The 18,888-nt window shown below is 44.8% G+C and overlaps 1 protein-coding gene across 1 annotated transcript in view; it reads left to right on the top strand.

The window, feature by feature from the left end:
* PLCG2 (phospholipase C gamma 2) overlaps positions 1 to 18,888 on the top strand; it is a 140,207-nt gene that overhangs the window by 49,976 nt on the left and 71,343 nt on the right. The window contains exons 3-7 of the mRNA XM_070398957.1: positions 2,517 to 2,660; positions 5,191 to 5,284; positions 5,986 to 6,033; positions 14,696 to 14,780; positions 16,305 to 16,388. Coding sequence (XP_070255058.1) covers positions 2,517 to 2,660; positions 5,191 to 5,284; positions 5,986 to 6,033; positions 14,696 to 14,780; positions 16,305 to 16,388 — 455 coding nt within the window. The remainder of the gene's footprint in view (positions 1 to 2,516; positions 2,661 to 5,190; positions 5,285 to 5,985; positions 6,034 to 14,695; positions 14,781 to 16,304; positions 16,389 to 18,888) is intronic.

Genomic DNA, 18,888 nt, shown 5'->3' with positions numbered 1-18,888 from the left:
CTTTCTGTGAGTTTGGTGGTGAGTGGGCTGAGACTGGAAGGGAGAATTTGGAGCTAACCAGGCTAAGGGCTTTCCTAGCAGAACCAACAGCATGTGCTGATGTCTGTGGTACGACCCACTGGAGGTTCTGAGATTGAGCCACTGTGGCAGGAGCATGGAAGGGGAGGGCATGCAGGGGTCAACCCTGGGCCTTGGCTCTTAGTCCTAGCAGCAGTGAGGCACCATTGAAGGTTTGAAGCCCAGGAGTGGCATGAGCATTTCATAAAATTGGTTCTGGGAGTAACTTCTGGCTACTTCAGTAGACCAAGCAAGATATAACAGTGGTGCTAGCCTTGGAAATGGATAGAAGTTGACAAATTCAAGAGCAATTTAGAAAGTAGAATTGATAAGACTTGGTGGTTGCCTGAGGACAATAATGTTACATTATCTGAAAATTTTTTTTTAGTCACATCTGTCAATTTTTTTTAGAGTGGTCAGGGAAGGTCTTAATAAATTCTCCTGCTTTTTTAAAAAAGTATTTTTATAGAGAGAGGAAAGGAAAAGGACATATAGAGAGAAGCATCAATGTGAGAGGGGAACATCATCAGCCTCCTCCTGTACACAGCCCCAGCCAGGGATCAAGCATACAATCTGGGCATGCGCCCTGACCGGGAATCGAACTGGCAACCTTCTGCACAGAATGATGCCCAACCAATTGAGCCACACTGGTCAAGACTCAAATTTTTATTATAATGTTGCTGCAAAGAAAAAAAAAAAACTCACAGTAGGTTAATTCAAAGATTCCCTCTTAGAGATATTTTATGGAGAAAGACACTGGTTAGGTAATCATTGTTAGATTAGATAGGAAAAGAAAATATTTGCTTGAAGTCACTAGACTCTTGATTAGCAGTCAGCTGGCTGGGTGAGTAATTTCTGAGAATAAATGTGAATACCTTTCATGTTTTTAGGTAATTGCCAAAGCATCAGCAGTGCCCATTTCCTTCCAGAAGGTTATGCATTTCAGAACACACACAGGATCTGTGTTTTGTTGCCTGTTTGTTTTGTGGACTAAAGATAAGAGAGAGAAAAGACTCCCAGGTTTCAGGGTTGGGTGAAGAAGGGGGATCGGACCCTCCACCCCTCTACCTGCCCAAGGTTTATAGACACCATTGCCCCTTCCAGGGATAGGGCCACCTGTAGTTGATCAGTGGTTTTCAAAACTTTTTATTTTGAAACACTTTTAGATTCCTGCTCGCATTGAAAAACTAGTACAGAGTTTCTGTGTACCGTTTATCCAGCTTCCCCTGTTGGTAACATCTTTCATAACTATAGTTATAAACCCAGGAAATTGACACTCGACAATATTATGAAATATACTACAGACCTTAATTGGCTTTCACCATTTTTACGCGCACTCGTGTTTTATTTTGTTTTATGTGTTGGTGTATAGTGCTACAGAATTTTATCACATGTATAGATCTGTGTGACCGCCACCACTCACAGGATGCAGAACAAATGTTTATTTAAATTCTTTCCACGTTACTTCATGACTCTGGTCCCCTCTTACAGGATCTAGCTAGTGTTTTCAATCCAGCTAGATCCTGTAAGAAAGCAGAAAACCTAGTTCATTCCATCCTCTCGTCTATGATTTCATTCTCTGCGCCCACACTCCTGTTGCTGCCTGCGAATGGCCAGGCACTTTTCCTGCTATTCCAACCCTGATGCTGCGTTCACCTTCTAGACCTCATCTGCCTTCTTCCTTGATCCTGCCTCAAAGCTGAGAGCTCCTTCCCTCCCTTCTCTTCTCCCGGAATACCTCTCTTTCCTGTTTCTTTGTTCAGCTCAAGCACTGAGATGTATGTACCAGGACTCTTATGGTGGCAGGGGACCCAGGGCTTCAAAGAGCACATCGGGGCTCAATCTTTTCTTTCCACACCATCTCTGCTCCCCCAGCCTCATGTTCTATCAGCTGGCAGCAGCGGGATACATTTTATGAATAGCGCTGGCCAAATAAGTCCCAGGAGGATTCTGATGGGCCTCGCTTGGGCCATGTGCTCGTCCCTGAACTAATCACTGTGCCGGGGATGGGCACTTTGGTTATTTCCAGGACCCTTGAACCTGTCTTTGGCTTATTGTGGTGGAGGTCAAGAGCGGTGGACCCGCTTCATGAGAAGCACGTGGAAAGGGTCCATCCCAGGAAAAGATGCTTTTTGACAGAAAAGAGGGGAGGGAGGGACCAGTCGAGTTTGTCTCCATGTAACAGCGCACAGTTATCCCATGGCAGGGCAGGGGGTCTCCCTGGGCCAAGGTGGAATTCCTCCTTATCTCTGTTATCTGTTGCTGTAGAACTATGCCAATACTTAGTGGCTTAAAACAATAAGCGTTTTATTTATTTGCACATCATCCTGCAGTTGGGGCAGGGCTGAGGGGCTGGGGAATGAAGGAGCTGGGCCACGTTTCTGGGATGCAGGCATGTGGCTGCATCCTCGGGGGAGTGAACTCCGGCTTCTAATTGGTTCGTGTTCATTTTCTTTTAGTGGATATCATGGAAATCAAGGAAATCCGCCCAGGGAAGAGCTCCAAGGATTTCGAGCGTGCAAAGACAGTCCGCCAGAAGGAAGACTGCTGCTTCACCATCTTGTATGGCACCCAGTTCGTCCTCAGCACACTCAGCTTAGCAAGTGGGTGCACGTCCGGGTGCTTTTCTGCCTCCCCGTGCCTCAGTTTCCTTCTTAGGGCATTCTCTAGAAGCAGGATGCTCACACCTGCCTTCCTACTAACGTGTTTGGGGGCATCATGGTTTTGAATCCTAACCCTGCCCCTTTCTAGCTGTGTGCCTTTGGGCAATCTACTCAGCCCCCCTGCGCTGCCATTTGCTCAGCTGTGAAATGGGGAGAATCATAATGCTGGCCTCATTGGGATGTTGTGAGGATTATGTTAAGAGCTTGCCTGGCTCACGCCGAGAGCTAACGGCAAGTTACATTTTCCCTCAGCAGAGCCTGGCCTACACCATTTATTCAGTTTATCTGATCTGAAGGAACTATCCTGGAATCTTATGTCTCACACAAGTAAACATGCACACACACATGCATGCATACTACACACATGCATGCATATGTGCACACGTATAGACATATGTATCCGGAGGTCAGATTTCTGGTCAGCCCTGTGAATCTACCAGAAAGCCAGAGAGGCCTCTGGGAGGCCAGCAGAAGAGCTGTGAGAAAGCTGAGGCGCGTTACTCAGGGCAGAAGCTCGGAGCTGCCTTCAGGGCCAGTCCCAGAATTTACTGACTTAGAACTGTATGCACAATCTGATGAGAGAGAAAATTAATACCATTAAAAGTCGACCATGCATACAAGTCCTTTGGTTGATCTCTCCCCCTCACCCCTCCCCTCCCCTATCTTCCCTCTGAGTTTTGAGCATCTGATCAATTTGTAATATCTTAATCAATAAAGGGAAAAAAATAATAAAAATAGAAGTTTCTAAGGATTCAAAATTAGCTGTATTTAAGAGAACATTAATCAATTAATGATAGTGGGAGCACCATTATTGATAAAATGTATTTCACTTAATATCTGTTTTATAATAACATTTTCATTTTAATCATGCTTAGACAAGCAACTGTTCAGAAATTTTATTTGTATTTCCTATTAAAATGTATTCATTAGAAGAAAAAAAAAAAAGTCAACCGAAGTGGGGGGAAGCTTTGAAAGCTGAGCAGCGGTAGGCACATGTCATATAGGGTCGAATAGCTGTCGCCGATTTAATTTGTCATTCATTTTCCCCCCACCAGGCGTCTTTTGAGCTGTGCTCTGAACTGGGTTGTGCTAGAAGTCAGTGGGGCTCTGGAGATGAGTAAAACAGTTGCTGCCTTTAAGGAGTTCTTAGTATTTGGGAGACAGATGTGTGGACAGGAGCTTACAGTGCCCTGGGATAAGAGCAATAGTCCAAGCACAATACAGTGTGCTGAGGGGTATTGAGTGTCTGTTTCCAGGGAAGGCTCTGCAGAGGGGGAGGTGACTTTTAACCTGGCTTTTGAGGCATCAGGAGCAACTGGGAGGAAAGAAGAAGTAGAGGACATTGCATCTATAGGGTGGGGCAAAAGTAGATTTACAGTTGTGAGTATGGGAAACAGTTTAATCTTGTATTATTATTTATTATTATATTATTTTCCATATGAACAACTGTAAACCTATTTTTGCCCCACCCTGTATAAGGGTGTAGGGAAATAGCAAGCTGCGTCTGGGGAATAATGAGTGTATGTCTGATTGATGGTGTGTGGTGGGTGGCAGAGATGGGGCAGGAGAGAGGGGATTGTGACCCTGAATCTTCAGAGCTGTGTCCACTTAACCCCACTTCAGGCAGAGCCTGGCTGCTGTTCTTGGTAGGAGAACAGGAAAAACCAAGCAAGACTTGGAGCCCAGGATACCAGTCTGTCCCACTCCGGGTCCCTCTTCCAGAGCTCTGGAATTCAAGGTTGGGTAGAGAGATGGGCAAGACTTCGATTCACATCCCAGCTTCTCCTTTATTGGCTCTGGGACGGGTCTCTCAACCTGCTGAGCCTTGGTTTTCTCCTCATCAGCACGGGAAGAATGAGAGCAGCAATGTTGGCCTGATACTGTCTGGACTAACAAGATACCTGGTGGTTAGGAGATGTTTAATAACTAGATCAGGTGTTTTCATGGCTCACTGCATTTCACTGATGAGGAAATGAGGCACAGAGGGGTTAAGTAACCAGCTGAATGTCGCCCAGCCCGGAAGTGGTGCAGTGGGACTTGGCCATGATGCCAAGCTCTTAACCACCACTTGTTTCTGCTTCCCTCATGGGCATCAGCATCTCCTACTTCCCACTCTCCTCTCTGGCCTTGGTTGGAAACAGGTGAAATGCTGAGGGTTGTTCAGGATTGTGGTACAAATTATTCCAGGCCCTGTGTCCTATTCATTAGCGTGGGGTTAAAAGATAAAACTTCTTTTAAAAAATGCCTCCTTGTCACCTCTGCTATAGAAGGCTCGTAATAGACTCATGGCCTCATCTCAGAACCTTGGAGGTATGAAGGAGATGCCTTCTTGGTGCAAATGGGCACAGGCTTCTCCCACGCCCACCATCTGTATGGGGCTGGGGAGGCGGGGAGCCAGGGTCAGTAGGTCTTCAAGCAGCGGTCTTCCCAGAGCGTAACACAGCATTTCTGTTCCCGTTCACCTCACTAGCTGACTCGAAGGAAGATGCAACCAAGTGGCTCTCTGGCTTGAAAATCTTACACCAAGAAGCGATGAGTGCATCCACACCCACCATCATTGAGAGGTATTGGCTTTGCCTGTCTATCTCTGTCTTTGCTCACTCATCCATTCTGCTCCCTGTAGCCAACATGGGTGAAGGGAAGAAAAAGGAGACGTTTGATCTTGGAGGTTCATTGAGCGTCCTGTGTGCAGTAGATGCCCCGTAGTGGCTGTGGACCCTCCGGTGTCTCACAGAAAAGGCTGTCTCCGTACGGGGCCTTGGCCTTGGCCTTGGCCTTGGCCTGTTGGCATGCGGAGTGCTTAGAAATGACACAGAAACCTGCACTGGTGTTGTGTTTGAGGGGAGGACCAGAGGGCTTCCTTCTTAAAGGCTTCAAGAAGGCACTAGCTGACTCAAAGGGCAGTCAGATGCAAGGTCAAGAATCTTCCACCTGCCACCAGGAGTGTCTGGCCAGCATCGTGGATGTCTGACTGGGATTGTCCATCCCCCAGGAAACCAAAGCCCTCCGATTTCACCACTTTTCTGACCAGCTTTTTGGGGATTAGTGGATGTCATTGGAGGGACTCACCCGTTAAAGAGCGCCAGCCTGTACCAGCTCAAGGGGCCTCTTGGCTCAGTAAGGGTTTTTTGACCACAAGGAAGAAGCTGCTTTCCAAGTTAGAAAGTTGGAAAACCCTTCCCAGGGTCCTTAGTCCCTGCTCCATAGAACCCAGACTTGTACTGTTTTCTAACTTTCTCTCTCTGTCTCTCAACTCTCTTTCCAGTTGGCTGAGAAAGCAGATTTATTCGGTGGATCAAACCAGAAGAAACAGGTAACATTTGTTCACATCTTGGCGGTTTGCTCCAGATCATGGTGCGCTCTGATTTTTGTTCTTTCTTGAAATATTCAAGGGGGTTGGGTGGGTCATGATTTGTGCTGGGGAAAGGTCCTCATGAGGTCACAGTTAACTAGACAAGGTGCTAGGCGCTGGGGGTGGAGCCTCATTGCAGTGGAAAATTCAAGTTCATCTGCAGAGACAAGTTCTCTGCATGGAGCCTTTGGACCTCATCATTTCGGCCTTCACATCTGAGCACTTGTGTCCTGGGGAGAAACAGGATCGCATGGCGCCTGCCCTCACTTTGTGGTGGGAGGGATGGACCATACGGAAGTAAACCGGGCTAATAGCGATGCTTCTAGGGGCTGTGCAGACGAGAGGGCGATGTGATAACATACATTCCAGTGGATTTGACCTGTTCACTGAACAGTACGCCTTGGAGCGGTTCCCTGTCGGCACACAATGCTCTAGGCCGGACACGTCTGTAACAAATGTGGTTTGTTCTCGGGGGAAGGCAGTGTGATTTCCTCACTGCTGGGAAATGACTTCCTTCTTGATGGACACACGTTGTCCCTGGTCCTTTGGGAATAATGCTGCTCTGAAAACCTGTGGGTCTAGACATCTTCTGTTGACTTGGGTGAGGAGGACATGAGCAGGGTGACATCCCAGAGCAGGACATTTTGAGAGGGGCGGGGGTGCAGGGGAGCTCCCGCATCCTCCGCCCCGTACTCTGGACTCTGACGGTTGTTAGTCTGATGGGTGAGGTGCTAATATTTGCATTTCTTTCTTTATGGGTGAGCTTGGACACCCTCGTGCCCAGTTTTCCTTAGGTATGAGCCAGTTTTATTGATAACGTAATGATAAAAGCTACCATTTACTGAGCATGCTAGGCACTGTGAGCACATTATAATCATTATCTCATGTTTAGCCTCACATCAGGCCTTTTTTTTTTCTTTCAAATTTTAAATGTTTTTCCTTCCCTCCATTAAGATATGTCACAGTTGCCCTGTCTGCTTTGGCTCAGTGGATAGAGCGTCGGCCCTCGGACTGGAAGGTCCAGGATTTGATTCTGGTCAAGGGCATGTGTCTCGGTTGTAGGCTCAATTCCTGTGCGGTCACGTCAATCTCTCTCTCTCTCTCTCTCTGGCTCTCCCCCTCCTTCCACTCTCTCTAAAAATCAATGGAAAAATATCCTCAGGTGAGGATTAACAACAACAAACAAAAGGTATGTCACTGTCATATCTGAGGCAGTGACTCCCTCCCTCTTGTTCTTGAATATTCTCCCCTCTCCAGGGCACCTCTGTGTCCCTCTCCAGGGCACCTCTTGTGTCAGGCCAGTGTCCCCTGTCACCCAGAGTCTGGGCGTCCTTCCACGCTCTTTCTACACACACCGACGGCCTGATGTGGAAGCAGTAACCGTGAAGTGCTGAAAAGCTTAGTACTGTCTGGTCAGCCAGCAGCCCACTCCGTGTCCCCCGGCCGTCTGTCTTTCCCTCCTCCGCTCACTCAGCATTCACTCTGGCCCCACACCCTGCGCCCTGCTCCGGGGTCACAGCGGTGGACCAAAGGGTCCCTCGTTGGAGGGTTCAGTACACGCTGGCCTCTCTCAGCCGGAGGTGGGGCCTCCTCGGAGAGCTTCCTTTCTCTGTGGCTCAGGGGTGACTCATAGTTGAGATTGGCACAGGGGTGGCAGGTGGAGCCTCCGGGCCCTCCCCTCGTGCGGTGGTGGTACGGGGTTGTTGGTTTTGTTCCCAAGTCCGAGTCTCCTTTATCTGTTGTCGGGAAGTGGTTCTCTCACTCAGTGTGGATCCTTCCTGCGGGTCCTTAGAGATCCATCTTTCCATCCGCTAGTCCAGAACCTTCCGCGGAGAGGAAGTCTGTTTCTGGACTCGATTCCTCTCCGTTCCCTCTCCCCATACTCCCTCCCAGTGGCAGAGCCCTGCCGCCTGTCTGCCAGCGTGTGGAAATCCCACCTTTCCTGTGGTTCTGGGAGGCCCCGAGGGAGTTTCTCAAAAGGAACTTTGACTTGACCAAGGGGCCAATGAAAGGGCACGGACTTCTGTTCTGCCAATTTCCCCTCCTTTCCTGTCGCCCACGACTAATTGCGTTTCCTGAAAGAAAACAAAGGAGCCACAGAAGCAAAGGAAAGACTCTGTGGGCAGGAGGCAGGCTCTGAGCGGGCCCTGCGCGGGTGCCCAGCCTCTGGGTGCTTTCCTTGGCGTGGGCACCTGCTTTCATTGTCAGCATCGCTGGAGACCAGCTGGCGGCAGCTGGCACTTGTGGAGAAGTGGCTTTGCAGCGGCCACGGTGCTGAGCACTTTGCATCCCAAGGGGATGCTGACGGAGCGCTCTCGGACGGGGCAGCCAGGGACCCTTCTGTGACACGTTCAGGAACTTGTCTACAGCACCTCACCTGGTCAGGTGTGGCACAGGGTTTGAGACTCACCCACCAGTACTTGACATTGCCTTTCCTTCTTCAGGCAAAAATCTTTCCTTCCCCACACTGACCTGAAACATATTACTTAGTCTGTTTTATTGTGGTAAAATATACAGAACATAAAATTTATCACAGACCTCCTCTCTGCTAAGGTTCTGGGCCAGCTGCCAGAAAGACAGATCTCTATGAAGGACTTGCAAGAATCCATCTGAGCAGGTGCACACTTCCGTAAGATTAAGGGCATTCACTTTGTGCACTATCACCACCATCCGTCTCCAGAACTCTTCATCTTGTAACACTGAAACTCTGTCCCCATTAGACAATAAATCCCCGTTCCTCCTCCTCCCAGCCTGTGCTAACTTCTCTTCTGCCTTCTGTCTCGATGAATCCATTACTCTAGTTATCTCAATATAAGTGGAATCTAATACTTTTTGTCTTGTTATGACTGGTTTGTTTCACTCAGCAACTCAAGATTTCTTCGCGTTGTAGCATGTCAAAATTTCTTTCCTTTTTTTTTTTAATCCTTACCCGAGCATATGTTTATTGATTTGAGGGAGGGAGGAAGGGAGGGAGGGAGGGAGGGAGGGAGAGAGGGAGAGAGAGAGAGAGAGAGAGAGAGAGAGAGAGAGAGAGAGAGAGAGAGAGAGGAACACTGATTGGTTGCCTCTCACATATACCCCGATTGGGGATCAAGCTCGAAACCTTTTGGTGTATGGGACAATGCTTGAACCAACTGAGCCACCCAGCCAGGACAGAATTTCTTCCCCTTTTAAGGCTGAATAATATTCCACACTTTGTTTATTTGTTTCTCTGTTGGTAGGTACTTGAATTACTTCCCTCTGTTGGCTATTGTGAGTATTGTTGCTGTGAAGATGGGTGTTTGAGTTCCTGCTTCTGATTCTTTTGTGCATTACCCAGAAGTGTAATTACTGGATCAAATGACAAATTGCCATGCTGTTTCCATAGCAACCACAACCATTTTACATGCCCACCAACACAAGGGCTCCATTTTTTTCCCGACTGCCTTGCCTACTCTTCTTATTTTCTTTCTTTCTAATAGCCATCCTAATGGTTGTGAAGTAGTATCTTGGGTTTTGATGTTCATACTCCTAATGACTAGTGATGTCGAACATCTTTTCACATGCTTTTTACTATTTGTACATCTTCTTTGGAGAAATGTCTACTTGAGTCCTTTGCCTATTTAAAAATTTCACATTCTGATTTTAATCCTCATTCAGCTTCCAAGCACTGACCCTCGGCTAGGTTCTACATAATCTTTTAGTTTTTATGTTTACACTTTCATTTATTGTTTTCTGTTTTAAAAATGCACATGGACTTTAAAAAAATCAGTAGCAAAACAAAGTTTACTAGATAGCACAACCCAGTACCAAATGAATTTAGGACAACACGTTTCTCTAAGAGTTGGGAGAAGGAAGTGATGACATGAGGGTTCAAGTGCTTTGGGAAATCTTTAAGAATTGAGGAGGAATTTGATCTGGGAATTTTAGTTTGGGTAGGAATTAGATATGTAGAGAAGACAATGAGGTCCTCCTGATGTCTTTCTGGGTGTTTATCCAGCCTGGTGGTCCTTGTTACTCTTTGCACTCTTTCTATTACTCATTGGTTGGTAGTTTAAGGTGTTCTCTAAATTTTCTCAAGCTCCATTGTGTGTCTATGCTTCTTGTACTTTATCTTTTCAAAAATTTAAATAATTTTTATTTTTTAAATACATAAAATAAAATTACAATATTATATTAGTTTCAGGTGTACATCCTAGTGATTAGACATTTGTATAACTTACTAAGTGATCATCCCAGTAAATCTTGTACCCATCTGACACCGTACATAGTTATTAGGATATTATTGACTATATTTCCTGTGCTGTACTTTATATCTCATGACTATTCTGTAACAATCAATTTGTACTTCTTAATCCTTTCACCTTTTTCACCTATCCTCCCAAACCCCTCTCTTATCTGGCAACTATCAAAATGTCTGTATCTGTGAGTGTTTCTGTTCTGCTTGTTCGGTTATTTTGCCTTTTAGATTAAATGTTGATATGTATTTATTGCCATTTTATTGTTCATATTTTTAATCTTTTTTTTTTCCTTCTTAAAGAAGACCCTTTAACATTTCATGTGTTATTGGTTTGGTGGTGGTGAACTCCTTTAGCTTTTTTCTTGCCTGGGAAGCTCTTTATGTTCTTCTGTTGTAAATGATAGCTTTGCTGGGTAGAGTAATTTTGGTTGTAGGGCCTTGCTTGGGTTTCTGTTGAGATATCAGCTGATAGTCTTGTGGGAGCTCCCTTGTAGGTAACTAACTGCTTTTCTCTTGCTGCTTTTAAGATTCTCTCTTTGTCCTTAACCTTTTGCATTTTAATTATGGTGTGAACTCTTTGGGCTCATTTTGTTTGGGACTCTCTGTGCTTCTTGGACTACTTATGTCTATTTCCTTCACCAGGTTAAGTAACTTTTCTGTCATTATTTTTAAAAATAGGTTTTCAATTTCTTGCTTTCTTTCTTCTCCTTCCAGCACCCCTATGATGTGAATGTTGGTACACTTGAAGTTGTCCCAGAGGCTCCTTATGCTATCTTCATTTTATTGGATATTCTCTCTCTCTCTCTCTCTCTCTCTCTCTCTCTCTCTCTCTCTCTCTTTGCTGTTCTGATTGGGTATTTTTTGCTTCCTTATATTTCAAATCTCTGACTTGATTCTCAGCTTCGTCTACTCTTCTATTGATTCCCTATAAATTATTCTTCATTTCAGTTAATGTATCCTTCATTTCTGACTTTTTTTTTTAATGGTTTATATGTCCTTTCTTATTCTCTTGGAATTCTCACCAAGTTTATTGAACATCCTTATAACCAGTGTTTTGAACTCCACATCTAGTAGATTGCTTGTCTTCATTTTGTTTAGTTCTTTTTCTGTAGTGTTGTTATGTTCTTTCTTTTAGGACATATTTCTTTGTCTCTTCATTTTGGCAGCCTCTCTGTTTCTATGTATTAGGTAGAGCTGCTACATCTCCCAGGCTTGGTAGAGTGGCCTCATGCAGTCGGTGTTCTGTAGGGTCCAGTGACACAGCCTCTCCAATCACCCAAGCTAGGCACTCTAGGTGCGCCCCACCCTTGTGTGGGCTGTGCACCCCCTCCTGTTGTAGTTGACTCTTGATTGTTGTTGGCATATCAGTGGGAGGGATTTACCCCCAGGCTGATTGGCTGCAAGGACTGGCTGCGACCACTGACCACCATGGAGGGTCACCTGTGTGGGGCCCCCCGCAGAGCAGGACTTTCTTCATTCAGTAGGGCTCTGGTGCTGCAGAGTCCGCCCATTGAATGTGTTTCTTGTGGAGGTGGTTGGTGGTATTTTGATGTGGTCTCAAGCTGCATATGGATATTTTTTTTAATGATGAAAGTCACTCTTGCTCATTATAGAAAAATTTTTTGGAAATTCTGGAAACTAGAAAAAACTTGTATAAATTTGATATTAAATGGTAAACACTGTTAACTTCAACTACATTTTTTTTTGGTATATGTCTTCCACTCTCAACTTCATTTATTTGCTTCCTTGTTCACGTTTCCTTATTAAAATATAACTATACCTAAGCTTATATCCTGTTCTTTAATTAACTTTTGAATTTTTGAATAATTTTATATTTAGAGAGTTTTCATATTCCTCTCTGCCCAGTTTTCCCTGATGTTCACATCGTACATTATGATGGTATATTGTCAAAACTGAGAAACTATCTTTGATATGTGACTATTAATTGAACTCTAGACTTCTTTGGAGTTCATTTTTCTGTCCCACCAACATCCTTTTTCTGGTCTGGGATCCAACCCAGGACCACACATTGTACTTAGTTGTTCTGTCCCCTTGGCCTCCTCTGGCCTGCACTTGCTCAATCTTTTCTTGTCTTTCATGACCTTGATAGTTTTGAGGAGCATGTCTCAGGTATTTTGTAGAATGTCCATCAATTAGTCTGATAGGTTTTTCATAATTAGACTGGAGTTATATAGCCTGAGGTGATGGGTATTTGGGAAGACTATCACAGAAGTAAAGGTCTTTCAACACATCATATCAAGAGGAATATACGCTCAACGTGGCTTATCAATGGTGATGTCAACTTTGATCACCTGGCCAAGGCGGTATCTTCCAGATTTCTCCTTTGTAAAGTTGTCCCCCTTCCATTCTTTGGGAATAACTCATCAAGTCTGGCCCTCACTAAAGGAGAAAAGAATTAAACTATTTTCACCTCATGTCAAACTATAAGAACTTCTACATTTCATTGCAACTCTTCAGAAACACTATGTCAGTGTCTATGCTATAATTCAACCAATAGGAATATGATATTTGGCTCAAAAAGTTGCCTTTTGTTTGTCATTTAGTTTGTGTCTAGCTTTTCATGTTCCTACTGTCACAGAATGGTCTTCCAAGTGAACTTATGATGTGGCCCTCATGAGAAGCACTTTTGGGGTCACTGTAGGGTTCTCAGCCTTCATGCCATGACCCCTCTGTCCCCTGTTGGTGGTAGTGTTCTGCTTTAGTTAAGTCTTCCCCTTGTTGTTGCTGCTCATGTTGGCCGGGGCTCCCTGAGGTCAGGGATCTGGCTGGTTCCACTCTAATAGTGTTTGTTGGATGAACGAAACTCCTCCTTTTTCACTCCTAGACATAACATCCGGCACATGGAATGTTCTAGTGTTGGACATTTTCATTATGACATTTTCAGGCCTGGGGAAAATGGATTAAAGGTTTTAACAGTATAATCTTGGCCAGATTTCCAGAGACCTCCCCTTTATGAGCCTTTAAAGTTCAGTTGTCTCTTATCTGGGAATTAGGTTCTAAGGTCAGTGCATAAGGTGAAAATCTCTCTGGTCAAAACAGCCCTTGAGGAAACCCCTGCACCTTCTATGAGGGTCTCTAGAATTGCATTCCTCAGTGTAAGGCTCACAGGGGCTAGAGTCCCACTGAGGGGGCAGCAGCCTGAAGGACTGGTAGCCGATTGCCTCCTGGGTACATTTTTTACCCCCTTTGCCCTTGTGCCCTTGCACATAGATTGGATCTGTATATGCCCTGTGCACTCCTCGTGCTTCAGCCTGGCGGTGACAGAGGGGAGGCTGAGAGCTTTCATGGGGTTAACATTTGTGGCTTTGGCTCCTTGGGACCACCTGGGCGTCTTTAGCCACAGGTGTGCACAGCCGCCCCTGCAGACATTCTGCTTCACTGGACATTCTGGCTGGAACCCAAGGATTTGCCTTTCTGACAAATTCCCAGCTGTTGTTGATGCTTCTGGTCCAGGGACTCTCCTTAGAGCAGCAAGTTCCTAGAGCTGCCCATTTTTAAATTGGATTGTCTTTCTTTTGTTTAGTTGTATGAGTACTTTATATTTTTGGCTATTAACCCCTTATCAGGCATGTCATTGGCAAGTATGTTCTCCCATACAGTGGGTTCCCTTTTCATTTTGATGGTGGTTTCTTTTGCTGTGCAGAAGCTTTTTATTTTGATGTAGTCCCATTTATTTATTTTCTCCTTAGTTTCCTTTGCTCTAGAAGATGTATCCATAAACATATTGCTATGTAAGATGTCTGAGATTTTACTGCCAATGTTCTTCTCTAAGATTTTTATGGTTTCATGCCTTATATTTAAGACTTTTATCCATCTTGAGTTTATTCTTGTCTATGGTGTAAGTTGGTGGTCTAGTTTCATCTTTTTGCACGTGTCTGTCCAGTTTTCCCAGCACAATTTGTTGAAGAGACTCCATTGTATGTTCTTGCCTCCTTTGTCAAATATTAATTTACCATAATGGTGTGGGTCAGTTTCTGGGCTCTCTGTTCTGATCCATTGGTCTATATGCCTGTTCTTGTGCCAGTATCAGGCTGTTTTGGTTATAATGGCTTTGTAGTATAGTTTGATAGTTAACTCTCTTTAGTTTGAACCTTTGTGACATTTCATATCTGCAGAGGTTATCTGGTCATCTAACACCATGTTCTGCTCACACTGTGTGTCTCCTACATGGCCATGTCCCTGGCCTCCCCTGAAGGGTAGAGATAAGCCTTGTGCACCGAGGTGTCACCGTAACCTTGAATCCAGGTCTCTCGTGCTCAGTTAACAGCTCTCGGCAGGGTCTTCTCCTGGAGGACTACCTGACGCGGTAGCTGATGGGAATAGCCAAACCCTCCACTGTTGAAACCCCTCAAGGTTGACGGAGTTGGGTTTCTCTCTTTGCAGCATCAGCCTCCGAGAGTTGAAGGCCATCTTGCCCCTGGTCAACTTCAAAGTGAGCAGTGCCAAGTTCCTCAAGGATAAGTTTGCGGTAAGTTTCATGGCTCAGCCTGATAATTTTGTGACTCACGGCTACTTGTGCCCCTCACGTGAAGCCACTACAGGCCTGTGACTGGTGCCCAAGAACGTCCTTCACCCCAGATCCTGTCTTAGTCCAGACAAAGGAATCATGGGAAGATCTTGGTGACCATGTTCTCAATTCTAGCAGAGGACGTCATTTATGAAGACTGTGCTTACGCAGATGCTTGATTTGAAACACACTCACCAGCCCAACTTTTCCTTTCCTTCCCCACCCTGCAGCCCATTTCACTTCTAGTAATATGAACAAACGTGTTTGTTTTGGAAAATATTTTGAAAGATTTCTCATGTAGGTTGCCAGGGATGTAGAATTTTGTATGCAAGTCTTGATAGTGTAGTCGTCAGAGTTGGTTCTTCTCTGTCCTTCCCTTCACTTCCCACCTACCAGTCTTTCCACCCACCTTTCCCCTCTGAACCTTTCCTCCCACCCACCCTGCCATCCACCCATTCCTCCTTCCACTCATCACTTAATTTCTTTATGTTCTTGTGTAACTAAGCTGTTGGTAGATTTGGGGCAGGTAAAGCCACTCCAGGAGTGATGGGGGAGAGGAGGTGAGGTGTAGTTCTTCCGAATGATGTAATGATGGAGATGATGTAGCGGCACACTTTCTGGCCCCAGAGAGATACCAACTCTTGTCAAGGAGCCCAACCACTCTCCACCCCAGTATCCTCAGTTGGAGGACTCACATGGCCATGTCCACAGCAGCCCCAGTCATGGATTCCTCAGCCCAAGAAGCTCATTCGTTTTTGTACCAGTGAGCTCCTGGAAGAGTTAACCCACTTTATGGTTTATCAAGCCACCTTTTGATTTCCCCCCACACAATCTAACTAATTCAAAAAGATGAAAATGGAGAAGGATGGGGATTGAAAAGAGAGAAATGAGTTGGGAGAAGCATTGATTACTACTTAATTGGAATTTTGTTCTCTATCAAGCCTTCACTTGATGTTATCTAGTTCGGTCTCAGGGAAGTCTGAGGAGGGTGATGTTGGTTCTCCCATTTTACAGATGAAGAAACTGAGGGTCTGAAAGGGTTACGTAAATTTCCCAAAGCCATTAAGCAAATCAGGGGATAAGCCTTGACTAGAGTTGAGTTCCATATAACCTAAAACCTTGGTTAGTTTTCTTACGCTTTGAAAAAATGACCTGTACAAAACTACCCTATAAATATGTCTTGATTTAAACATGTCTTTGATGCCCCCAAAGGGAGAAGTTCTCATTATGGCTCGTGGAATTCTGGTAGAGACTCTTCCCTTTTCGGGATCAATGGAAGGATTTTACCTGGTGGGGTCCCTGGTGGCTATGTTCTTCAGACAGCTAAGTAGGAAGCTTGTGGACAGTTTGGGTTCAGAGGAATGCGGGTTGATTTTAGCCAGTGTTGTAGAAAGGTGTTCTATTGCTGTAATCAGGGAGGAGGCATTCTTGTGGTCGACACCAATACTTGTGTGGTCATTTATTTTTTATTTTTTTTATTTACAGGAAATAGGCGCAAACAAAGATGAATTCAGCTTTGAACAGTTCCATCTCCTCTATAAAAAACTTATGTTTGAACAGCAAAAATCGGTAAGGTGATGCTTGAGCACATGATCGAATGATGTTTTTGTTTTCCCCGTGTTTCAAAGTCCAGCACATTCCTAGGAAAATCAGAGACGTTTCCTTTCTAGTCGCAGAAATGGAAAGTGGGGATGACAGTGACATACCATTTTCACCTGTTAGACTGGCAGATGTTTTTTAAAGGTGGTAGTTCTTTGGGGAAAGTGTGGGGAATTGGTTCGCATACCTTCTTGGTGGGAATATGAGTGGCTGTACCTCCGATTGGAATGTAATCTGAATCTATTAAAGTAAAAAAGTCCACCAATTCTAACTGTATTATCTCATTTGGGAGGAAATTTATCAAATTATTAATAGTAACCATCTCTGGGTTGAGGGACTATGTGTGTGTGCCTTCTTTTTATACTTTTATTCGTTTTTATGAGAATATATTTTTAAGATAATATGCTATTTTAAAATTAAATTAAAAGGTCCTGTGAACTAGGTTCAGCGAACAAAAGCAAAGACCAAAAAGAAGGTTAAGATAGTATGCTAATTTAAACTTAAAATATATTTTGGTCTGACAGTGGCATGTTGGGGACTCTGTCTTGAGAAATGAAAGCACTGGGACCTAAGGATGTGTCACCAGGTTGTTTATCGTAGCGTTACTTACTCGGGCAAAATACCCGGCACCATCTGGGTGCCTCTCGGTAGAGGACCAGCTGGTAAGTCATGGTCTGGCCGTGCTGCGCAGCATCGTGCAGCTGGTGAAGACTTCCGAGTCCGTTGTGTTTCTGGATGTTCATGAAATTTTGTGAGGAAAGCCAGCAGCAGGTTCATGTGAGGAGTTGGGTCCGATCTTTTGTAAAAACAAAACAGAATACAGTGACCCTCCTATATGTCATCTCTGTGTGTTTTTATGAAGAAGGAGAAAGTATGGAGGAATACACACCTCACATTTAATGTTGATTACGTGTGTGTTCTGGAGGAGTTTGGAAAGACGGGCAGGAGAGAATTGCCTTTTTCTTTGTACACCTCAGTTTTCTTTGACTTGTTCCAAATTGGTGTGTTACTTTTGCAATAAAAAAAGTCACCAAAAGTATAAAGCTTAAAAAGTGTGCAATGCACAGAACACAGAGCTTGGTGGGTGGCATGCATGCCACAAACAGGAGCTGCTGCTGTTACTGTTGGCAGTGGGCTTTGCAGGTGACAAGGGTGGGTTCAAAGCAGAGCTGAGAGGGAGCAGAGAGTAGGTGGGAGTTGGAGCCAGTGGCTTATCTGGTTTCTCCAATCAGCTGTGTGATCTTGGGCCAGCCACTGACCACTCCCAGCCTCAGTCTTCTCATCCGTGGAATGGGGGTGGTGATCCCTGCACCACAGGGCTCTGAGGAGGACTAAATGAGGGGTTGGGTGTTGAGTGTGCAGTCATTTTTAAGTGATGAGTGTGGAAGTCGCTAGAAGACAGTTTTTTAAAAAAATTCTATTTTAATTTCAGAAAGGAAGGGAGAGAGAGATAGAAACATCAATGATGAGAGAGAATCATTGATTGGCTGCCTCCCATACACCCTCCACTGGGGATCGAGCCTGCAACCTGGGCATGTGCCCTTGACCGGAATCGAACCTGGGATTCTTCAGTCCACAGGCCAATTCTCTATCCACTGAGCAAAGCCAGCTAGGGCTAGAAGACAGTTTTAATCGCCTTTTACCTGCAGGCTGGCAGGCCGGCCACAGGGTGAGGCCCCTTGATTGGTGACCAATGACCATGAGATTTTGGATGTCTCCAAGGAAGGGAAATGGGAGAAGCATTTCCTGTGTGTCTAGATTGGACAGAAATACATTATTTTATAGAGTATAAACTTCCGGTGCACTGTGTTTACTTTTCCCCCCCACATATATAAGGATTAGTTCTTGTTTTGCCAAAAAGAATGGAAAGATTATAGGTATTGGGAGTTGAAAGACCTAGATTCCAGCCCCAACTTGACCTCTAACTGACCAAGTGGTTTGGGGGAAGCCATCTTTTTCCTCCTCACTCAAGCATCCTCTATAAAATGAAGGTATTAAGTCAGGTTACTGGTTATAAAACTTTTAAAACTATGTACTCCCCTCCCCCTTTTAATATGGAACCTTAATAGAAAGAAATCTATTGCACAAAAGCTGATCCAAACACTTCTTAGGTTAAAATCTGTAAGCTTTATTTATAGTAAGTGCTTGAGAGCGATGAAGGTGTTTCGATGGCATTGTACCTTCGAAATCCAGAATAATGACAACTGCTGTCTCAGGCAATTGACCAGGACTGAGAACAAAGCTTGATTCATTCAAGATAAGTGATTGCAAAGAACAGTGTTTATAATCAGTTGCCTTGAAATTTTAGGATGCTGTCTCAGGGGACAAATGGCAGGCAAAGCTTGAGAATAAGGTTTTCAAAACAGCTACTTCGGCTGCCAGCACAGGTTAACCCCTGGATAGTCTCCATGGTGATAAAATTCCACAAGAGAGGTATTTCAACCTGCACCTTCCGGTATGGGTCTTTCTA

The sequence above is a fragment of the Myotis yumanensis genome, unplaced genomic scaffold, assembly GCF_028538775.1.
Source record: "Myotis yumanensis isolate MYYU_CA2020_CCGP unplaced genomic scaffold, mMyoYum1.0.hap1 SCAF_18, whole genome shotgun sequence".
Lineage (NCBI taxonomy): Eukaryota > Metazoa > Chordata > Mammalia > Chiroptera > Vespertilionidae > Myotis > Myotis yumanensis.
Note: the sequence above shows the minus strand (reverse complement) of the source record. Positions and strands in the feature narration are given on the sequence as shown.